The following is a 10530-nucleotide window of genomic DNA, read 5'->3' on the forward strand; positions in this document are numbered from 1 at the left end:
CTGCATATGATGTTGTAGTTGATCCTGCTAAGATTTCTGCAATGACAAGCTGGCCTACCCCTGTAAATGTCATGGAACTCAGAGGTTTTCTAGGCCTCACTGGCTACTACAAAAAGTTTATGAGAAACTATGGTGTGATTAGTAGGCCTCTCACATAACTATTGAATAAGAATTCTTTTATTTGGACTGAGCAAGCTACTCAAGCTTTCAACACTCTCAAGGCAGTAATGACCACTACTCCAGTCCTTTCTCTTCCAGACTTTTCCAAACCTTTTGTTCTTGAAACGGATGCTTGTGCTATTGGAATTGGAGCAGTCTTAATGCAAGAGGGCGGACCAATTGCCTTATTTAGCAAACCCTTAGGTCCTAGAGCAATGAGCCTGTCCACTTATGAAAAAGAACTAATGGCTGTGGGATCAACTGTGACTAAGTGGATACACTATTTACAAGGCCGTCATTTCACTATAAAGACTGACCACGAGAGCATAAAGTATTTTCTAGAGCAGAAAATCACTACTGGCATCCAGAAAAAATGGCTTATGAAGTTGCTGGGTTATATCTATAATATCCAATATAAAAGGGAGTGGAGAATAAGGTTGTTGATGCTCTCTCTAAAAGGCCCCACAGTGAGCCTAACCTCTGCAACATTACACTTTCTCAACCACTTTGGATGCAAGAGGTGATTTCTAGCTATTCACAAGATCCAAAATCTCAACAACTCAATTCACAAATACTTATTTCTCTAACATCCAACCCACCCTATACTTATCAGAATGATGTCTTGAGATACAAGTCCAGGCTCTACATTGGTACCAACAATAATGTAAGACAAACTATCCTCTTGGCCACTCATGTTTCTGCAGTGGGTGGACATTCTGGCATGCATGCTACTGATATGAGAGCAAAAACTCCTTCTTCTTTTTTTTTCCCTGGCCTGATATGAAACAAGAGGTATTTTCCTTAGTCTCCACTTGTGATGTCAGTCTGTCAGAGAAACAAAGGTGAACACACTTTTCCTGTTGGGTTGCTACAACCACTGCCAATTCTAAATCATGCTTGGCAACATATCAACATGGACTTTATTGAAGGATTACCCAAAAATGACAGGAAGGATGTCATCTTAGTGGTGGTGGATAGGTTCACCAAATATAGTCACTTCATACCTCTTAAACACCCTTATACAACCTCCTCAGTGGCTAAGGCATTTATGCATCACATCTTCAGATTACATGGTTTACATGCTTCTATTTTTTCAGACAGGGACAAAGTGCTCACCAGCAATTTCTGGCAGGATTTATTCAAGAATTTAGGGACCAGTCTCAAGCTTAGTACTGCTTACCACCCTCAGACTGATGGCCAAACTGAAAGGCTCAATGCTTGTCTTGAAAACTATTTTAGATGTATGACTAGTCATCAACCAAAGAACTTGATGAGTTGGTTGGACTTGGCAGAGTGGTGGTACAATACTAGTTATCACACTAGCCTCAAGATATCTCCCTTTAAATCTTTGTATGGTTATGAAGCTCCACATTTGGCTTTCCCACCTTCTACTATTACTTCAGTAGATTCAGTTGAGAAGTATCTAAAACAGAGAGAGAATCTTACTTATTCTCAAGGAAGCTTTAACTAAGGCTCAAGAAAGAATGAAACATTTTGATGATGCCAAAAGAACTTACAGAGTTTTTGAAGTTGGTGATCTGGTGTACCTAAAGCTACAACCTTACAGACAATCCTCAGTATCTCTCAAGAAGAACTTCAAACTCTCAGTTAAGTATTATGGTCATTTCCATATCATTCAGAAACTCAGGACTCTTGCTTATAAGTTACAGTTACCTTCTGAGGCTAGTATACACCCAGTGTTTCATGTCTCCCAGCTGAAAAAGAAAATTGGTTCTTCTCATACCCCTTTTCCCACACTTCCAGTGGTGGACCATGAAGAACAGATAATTGTTACTCCAATTGCAGTTTTGGACTCAAGGCTTTTGGTCAGAGGCAATCACTCAGTTCTGCAACTCCTTATCCACTGGTAAACTCAACAGCAGAAGAAGCTACTTGGGAACACTCAGCTCAAGAGTTTGGAGATCTTATGAAATACTCCTCTTATATGTAATTATTATATGGGTTATGGCGGGTTGGATACGACAGTGGGGCCAGTCTGACAGGTTGGGTTCGGTTATAGGAAAAGACTCAGCCAACATCTCTGCTCATTCTCCTTCTTTCAATCCTTGAGGACAAGGATTATTTCATGGGAAGGGTATTATCATATGGCTAGCTTTCTGCTTAGAATAATTGTATGGGTGCCGTTAATAATTAACCGGGGTGTAGTAATAATAAATTTTGGCTTAGCTAGTCCCTGTTTTTCTCACCTGAGTAGATTAGGGCTTTTAATGTATAAGAGAGGATTATTGCGGCTAAGAGATTAATGAAATAAGTTTTTCCTTCTTAGTTTTCTTATTCTTCTCCCTGGATGATTCTCTGAATCAGATTTCCTATATTTCTTGATTATGTGTGTTAATTTGTTGTGGGAACACAACATTGCTTGATTTCGTGTGTTAATTTGTTGTGGAAACAGAACATTGGTCAAGGACGGATCCAACGAGTTGACTAAGTCATGGTTAACACAATTAACATTTATAGTCCATCATATATGAAGTATATCCTGGTCCATTGATAATAAACTTAAAAATACCAAGATAGGCACATAACCCCTTGTTTATCCTAAAATTGAAATTTTCATTATTCAACTCTTCTAACTAGTAATCGTATCCTTGTCCGATCATAATTGAAACCTTTACAGGCGATTTATAAAGAGGTTGTGCCAAACATATTAAAATTTCAAAGCATTCTAACGGTTAAGATAAGTAGATATGGATGATGCCGTATCGGCTGCAAATTAAGCGTGACTATTCTTTCCCAAATCTATATCCTCTGATAATTCAACACACTTATTTGGTGTTTCGTTGTCCTCTTGTTCCAGAGAATGATTTTAATTCTCCTGCATTCGTTTTCCTTCAGCACAAAACAAACAATACCATACGCAACACCTAAAACCATATTGCAACAACACCTAAAAAGCAAGCAATTATAACATAGAGCAGAATTACATCAACAGTACCCAATTCATGAGGCGAGCGTCAGAATAGAAGAATTTCCACTGTCACTAATATATCCGCCATCAATTCTTTCCTTGTACAAATTAAAGTCCCAATCTGAATCTAATATAAACCTATATAGTAATATCAATAAACCTAAGCAGTGCTCCCCTCTTCTTGTTTTCAGAACCTAAAATTGATTACCAGTTAGAGTATTGGACAACTATAATACCGCCAATACCCGCCTGATATTACAGTTCTACTAGCAAACAACTAATCACATAAACTTCGACGTGTTGTGCTTATATACATATATAAACAAACAACTCTAAAACCAAATCTACTGTAGGAGGTTTTCTTTATTTACATACAAGTAACTAGAAGAAAAGAAGCAAAAGATAAAGAAAGAGAGATATTTTGCATCACTTAACTCAGCAGCAGGCTTAAAGTGGAGGACATAACCTTCAAGTTGGTTTTTGAATTGATATCGTCCACAAAAGATCTGAATCTGATTGCACAGTGATCTTCTCTTCCCTCACGATATTCGAAGTACTTATTAACCCACCAAATTTCATCTCAGTATCATCTGGAAATTAACCAAATTTGGGAAAAACATTAGACTATGCACTCAGAATTCAGACTTCGAAACAGGGAACAGTTAGTTGTTATATGTATACAGAGCAACTTCATGACAGGATAATAACAATGCATAAATATAGATGGCGGCTTATGGTGAATGAGATAAACCTACCAAGATCCCATTGCAACCCAGAAGTTGTGGCTTTTGCAGAGGCTGTAGCAATAGGGGAGCCCACAATGTGGGCCTTCTACAGATGACAAAATATTGATCTCATGACGATGGGTCCTTGGAAGAAGTTGGATAAGGCAGTCATCAGATATAAGAACTATCCGGATGTCTGAGAATTTACAAAGAACATTGATATTTCCAATCTCATGATCGAATCTCCCCCCAAGTGCTCCAGCAACAAGAATGCATAGCTGCAAAATAAAGAATGTCTCAGAGATCACAATGCAGAACCAGAGGTGATATGTTTTCAGAACTTATGATGAGCACATATGACATGACTCATTGAGTTCTATAGTCTCTCAAAACTGACTACGATTTCACACTCAAATCTATCAACAGAGAAAGGATGGTTAAATGATTAGGTCATTGGATTGTTTAATCTCCATCGAGTTCGAGGCCACATGGGAACTATTCTAGATTAGCCTTTCTTGGTACTCATCCTTGCCATTCTTCTTTGCATCTCATATGCCATGATTGGCTAGCACAAGACAGAAAAATCGAGGTTATCTTTAAAGACCGATTGTGGTGTAAGCAAATGTTACCGAATCAAGATAACCACTAGAAACTGTTGAACTACCTCTGATGAACCACTCCGCTATAAAAAGAAAAACACACTTTGTGGTTACTAGACAACTATGATCACTAGATTCCTCAGAAAATCACTAGATAACTAGAAATTCACACTCCGTTCCTTTACTCTTTTTCATCCATTTGTTTGCTCGGGGCTCTAGATTGACACCTATTATCCTACGAGATATAAACACCTAACTAGGTTATGACAGGTAAACTGGGTAACTGAAACCAAGATGATTACTAATTAACCAATAATAAGCTGAAATCTAAGTTCGCGGTGAATAGACGATTAGCAAACCAAGGTCATACTACTACCCCCACATCCTCTATTTACATACCTATAACCAAGTAAGCTAAAACCCCACAGGTACAGCTCAATAAAAATCTGTTGTTTGAGATGCAACTACAAGTTTCTTTAACATTCATGTACTTAACAGTGATCAGATTCAATCAACAAAGACAAACATTTCACTTGCATCAGATTTGTCCACATTTGGAGTAGCATCCTGAATAAATGATACGCACTTGTGAATATCCGTGGTATCCTGATCCTGCGATTCATCCACTATTTGGGACCCCTAAAACACATCATAACCATAAGTATCCTAGAAACAAAATTTTAATTCTTACATAATAATCAAATAGACATCAAAGATATGCTTACCAAATTTGCATAGAAGTCCTTAACTTCAGTTCTAATTGAATCCATATCCCCTTTAATCACATCTGGTTTATACCTGTTCATCCATATTCATCAATCATAATAAAATAAAATAAAAAAACAAAAATTCTCATTGAAAATCAGAGATAAACAATGTGAAAATATACAAAAACCTGTTTCTAACAAGAAGAGGATCTTGTTGTGGTAATAACAGAGGCATTTCATCAAACACTCTATTAGCTCCACCATCAGCACATAAACATAACTTTGCATGGTTCCACAAGAGAGGTGTGAATTTGGGGAGAGGTTGATTAAGAAGTATGAGAGCATAAGTTTTCTTATCTTCTGAAGATTGAGGAATACAAGGAAGAAGGAATGATGAACAATGAGACATTAAATCCATGGCGTTGCTCCTCCTCGATGATTAACTAGAGGGTTTTTTCGATTTGGTTTTGACGAAGAAAGATGATTTTTGATGTGGACTTTTTGCCGAGGGACATTACTTCTTGTTGCCATAGATTCTGGACACGCCTTTATTTTAAAAGTTTTTAACCAACTAATAATAATTTATTCATATAAGACATGGAGAAAACTGCATGGCTGCTAAATGGGGTACTGGAGGATACCAAAATCCATATAAGACAAATTAAAACTTTTCCGTCTATTATGAATTTTATTATCCTCCCTGGCGCCCCTATTAACAATGTTTCAAAACTGAAACGGAAAAGAGTTGTGCCAAAATCTGTAACTTGGAATTATTGAGAAAACAAGGCCTTTAATGTAAAAACACCATCGCTTGCACCCTTTGCTCAGGTTACCTCTCCTAGGAAGCAACTGCAACCCGAAAAATATGTATGGGGCCGACAGATGAAGACTTAGAATTGGAAGCAATTGGTTTCCCAAGAATAGCACCATCAGTGAGAAGAAATAGAATCTTAGATGGCATGACTTTTCACAGGAACAGACCTTGTATTAGACAAATTAAAATTCAATCCATAAACAAATGTCTACAACAATCTTGAAACATGCTAAGAGTTTGTCATTTCCCAGAGCAGAGCACAGCACCAAGAATTGCCGCCTGCTAAAGGTGTTCAGCTTCGCGCAATATATCAAAAAAAAAAAAAAAGTCTTTGTATTGATATTGCACCCCCTTAACCATTAATCTGCAAGAAATAAATGTAAATAGTAAAAGCTAATGAGAAACAAAGCATCTACAATGATGAAGTAAATTGGTGGGAACAAAGCTTACCTTTGGGCAAACCTCCTTTGATGGCTTCATCGAGATCCAATTCTCTATTGCTGGCAGCAAGTACCAACACCGCTCTTTGTCCTTCGTATGTGGACCATCCCAGTTTGCCCTGTACTTGTATCCACTTATACATGAATTCATGTTCTCTTACTTTCATGTCTTCATAACATGCTGTCAACCTGCAAATAGGAGAACCATGAGAAAGAAAAAGACGCCAATACCTTTCCTTTACTACTGTTGGAAATTGAATATAGGCGGAGTTTATCAACTGATAAAGAAAGCTCAATTTACAGCTACACAGAGATAACACCAAATTTTGGAACTCTTTAGACTAACCTCATTAAGAAATCAGATGTGTCTCGTTCAGAGCACATGACCACTTTACTGTAACGAACATCCCTTGTATAACATGAGAATAATCAAGTTCCAAGCTCAATCCTTAAACTAATGTTACAACAATCTTGAAGCATGCCGAGATTTTGCCATTTCCCCGAGTACAGCACCAACAATTGCCGCCTGCTGAAGACATTCAGCTTTCTGCAATGCATCCAAAAGAACAACACAGCTCTTTGTATTGATGCTACAACCTTTTAACCGTGTCTCCTCGAATATTGCGTATGCATCCATGGCTTTGCCGACATTGCTCAGGCCTTCTATAATAGCATTATAACAAGCAGAATCCGGAACACCGCCTTTCAATTTGAACTTCTCGAAAAGCGCATATGCCTCACTTACATTCCCGACCTTTGCGAGCCCTGAGATCATGGTAGTGTAGGTAATCAGATTAGGCTTTATACCTTTCTTCTGCATCTCTTGCCAAAACACAAATGCCTATTAAACTTTCGAATCTTACAAAGACCATTATGAGGATGCTGTATGTCACGTTGGTGGGAGGACATTTCCAATCTTCATTTGTTGAAATATCACTAGGGCTTCGGTGACCTCCTCTGCCTTCACTAAAGCATCAAGAAGGCAGTTCCAGGTGTAAATATTAGGTGTTAGCCTTTCTGCATCAATTCCTCCATGACCAGATAGCCTCATCTACCCTACCAGCTTTCCCAAACCCATCAATTACTGCTATATACAACTACATTTAACTCCACTCCTCTTGACTTTGCTTCTTCAAAGAGCATATAAGCTTCGTCAAGCCTATCAATTTTAGCAAGTCCATCTACAACAGATCCATATGTAACTACGGTTGGCGGGTGACCCTTGGCTTTCATTTCCTCCAGTAGCTGGTACGCTTTATTACCTTTCCTGATTTACAAAACCCATCTATAACAGCATTGTAGGCACGAGTATCGAGAACCAACCCTTGCTCTTTCATTGCATAAAACTTCTCATATGTTTCTCGTGCAAATCCAGACTTTACAAGGCCATGAATAAGTATCGAATAGCTCTGTACATCTGGTGTGAAACCCGAGACTTTTTCCTCCAATAAAGCTCTGCCTCTCTCAGTTTCACCAACCTTAAAAACACAATCCATATAGGTATTCAGCAGGGTGAGATCTGGAGGACACCCATTGCGTGTCATTTCTTTGTAAACCTTGTGTGCATCCTCCTTCCTACCCACTTGAAGAAGTTTCTAATCAGGGAGGTGTACACAACAACATTTGGATTATGGCCAGCATCTATCATCTCTTCAAACAAATCGTAAGCCTCGTCAACCTTAGAATGTTGCCCAAACCCTCAATAAGAGAACAGTAAGTAAAGTCATTGGGGGTAATATGTTTCTCGTGCAAGGATTTGAAGATTGGCAAGCTCGTTAAGTTTCTGGCTTTTAAATCGATCAATCATTATATCACAGTTATCACGTTGGGAAACAATTTGGCTCCTTCCATGGCATCTAGCAATTATATACGGCCTCAACTTTCCTTCCCTGCAAAGCATGTCAACGACAATATTATACGTTTGGAGATTGGGTTTTGCATCGGTCTTCATCTCTTCAAAAATCCTCAAGCTTCATTCAAGTTTCCTTCTTCCTAAGGAAGTAAGGATAGAATTATAAGCAATTACACTGGGAATAACACCCTTCTCTTTTTCTCTCAAGTAACTGTAGGCTTCATCGAACTTTCCGGAGAAACCATAACCCATTATCATGGTATTATACGCATAAGCACATGGCCTTTTTATCAACCTCCATTCTTCAAATAGATCCACAGCTTCTTACACCGATTTGCTTTCCAGAGGACTCCAATCATGCTTGTATAAGTCACATCATCAGGCACGAGCCTTGTGTTTTATCTCATGGAAGAACTTCCATGCTATATCCACCTTACCAACCTTGCCAAAGCAATCAATACAAACATTATAAAGAACTATATCAGCAGTAAAAGACTTGTTCTTCATCTCACTAGTAAAGAGAGAGCAGCATCCACACGGCCATCCCTTGCTACTGCGCAAATGACAGTTGTAAATAAAGGCACATTCACTTCATAGCCTACTTCCTGCATCTGATGAAAAGGGAGAGCGCAAGATCCGACTATGGGCCGCCGCTACGGCACCAATCAGCTTAGTATAAGCCGAAAAGGCAGGACGATATCCATATTTACGCATAATTTGTTAGATTGAAAGCTTCTCTAAACAATCTGGAATTATACAAGTAGTAACTATTCAATGCAGCTATCATTTGAGAGATCACATCAGCAAGACTCATCTCCTCCAAAATCTGTTCCATATCACCAAACCTTTATTCCGAGCCATTACCATGAGAAGTGCCTCATATGCTCCCCCATTGTGCACTTGGCCAGTTTTCTTCTCAACCCATCTGAAATAATTCATTGCTAACTTGACATTCTCCAACCTCTTCAAGACTCCATTAACTAATTCTGGTTGATGTATCTGGTCCAAAGAAGATAGACCATCTTCTATATCATGTCCCCAATATCCACTTCCCAAAATGCGGCAAACCTCATCTACTACTGGTCTCACATCCTTTATTCTTGTGCAAGCCTGATTAGTTGTGTCGCTGACAGGACTAGAGTTACTATCCGCTCCGGAAGAAGATCCATTATGCAAGGATGAGAATTCTCTGTGTAAGTGTCTATGTTCCAATGCTTTGTCAGAACGAAAGATTCCTACAAGTCATAACAGAATCTTATAAACCCAATTTCACAGTGCACAGAGGGAAAAGTAATTTCTAACACATGTGAGAGAACATAGGAGCAGTATAAAAAGAGGACTTGAGCAAAAGTTTTATCTGAATAATCATTTTCATTTTACGAAATGGTGAGGAATTTATGTTCAGAACAGTTCAAATAACGATTAAATAGGAAAGATACACAAGCAAAATTATGGCTAACCTCGGGAATTCAAGAGCTTCTGCATTTATCCAAATGGGAAGGAATGAATCTGCAAGTATTACCCAATATCAAGGAATCATTGTAACAGAGAAATAAATCCCAAACTACAACTCTTGTTTTTCTAGTCCAGAAGTTAAATCAAAACCTAAAACCCTATAAATATTATTATTTGGGTACAAAATCGAATTACAAACCTGTTATTGAAAACTAGGGTTTTTCAAACATTTCTTCTGTTATTCAGCTTAGTGAATGGTGAATGAGAGAGATTGTGAGTGTACCTGGGAACTCGGAGAGAGAAAATCGGAGAGAGATGTGTCACCTTTCAATTTCAGGTGGGTAGAGTCGCATAGGGGTCTGTTGGATTAGGATTTACTCTGATGTTTAACAATCCCTTCCTCACATAATGGCAACAAACATAACCAAAACCAACCATTCAGGGGGATTGGAGCATCTGGAGGGACTCAAACGCGCAAACGATAATGGTTCTTGCACAACCTCTAGAAATAACCACGTTGCTAACGGCAGAAACATGGGCCACCGTGATAGCAACCAAAACAACAATTGAAAAATCTCATGCTCTTCATTAAAATTCCGACGGAAGTTTCATGATATATTTCCAAAATGATTGAAGAAATCAAACATCGAATGCGTCAAATCCCATGTTGCGTTATTCAACATAATTATAGAGAAGGAAACCACCCAGCAGACAGTCTAGCAAACTTTGCAATAGATAGCAGCCAAGCGAGAAACTTCTTAACCTCAATTTGGGACCAGACAAATCCGGCATTTCTTAATCAAATTCTTTTGGGCGATTCTATGGGAATCAGATTCCCATGTGTAATAAC

At 38.5% G+C, this 10530-nt stretch overlaps 1 protein-coding gene, 1 long non-coding RNA gene and 2 pseudogenes across 2 annotated transcripts; 1 reads left to right on the forward strand and 3 right to left on the reverse strand.

Moving 5' to 3' along the window:
- Positions 1-227: 227 nt before the first annotated feature.
- On the forward strand, positions 228-1630 carry LOC113315791. Its single transcript, XM_026564042.1, has 2 exons — positions 228-552; positions 1257-1630. Exons 1-2 carry the CDS (start codon positions 228-230, stop codon positions 1628-1630), a joined length of 699 nt encoding a protein of 232 aa, XP_026419827.1.
- Positions 1631-3070: 1440 nt separating this feature from the next.
- LOC113318788 lies at positions 3071-5831 on the reverse strand (annotated as a pseudogene).
- On the reverse strand, positions 5826-9416 carry LOC113318787 (annotated as a pseudogene).
- A 26-nt stretch (positions 9417-9442) lies between these two features.
- Positions 9443-10221, reverse strand: LOC113318789. The gene is made up of 3 exons (XR_003344809.1): positions 9880-10221; positions 9686-9734; positions 9443-9460 (listed from the first exon to the last, which is right to left on the reverse strand). It is a non-coding gene; the product is annotated as an uncharacterized LOC113318789 (long non-coding RNA).
- Between the last annotated feature and the right edge of the window lie 309 nt (positions 10222-10530).

The sequence above is a fragment of the Papaver somniferum genome, chromosome 10 (assembly GCF_003573695.1).
Source record: "Papaver somniferum cultivar HN1 chromosome 10, ASM357369v1, whole genome shotgun sequence".
Classification (NCBI taxonomy): domain Eukaryota; kingdom Viridiplantae; phylum Streptophyta; class Magnoliopsida; order Ranunculales; family Papaveraceae; genus Papaver; species Papaver somniferum.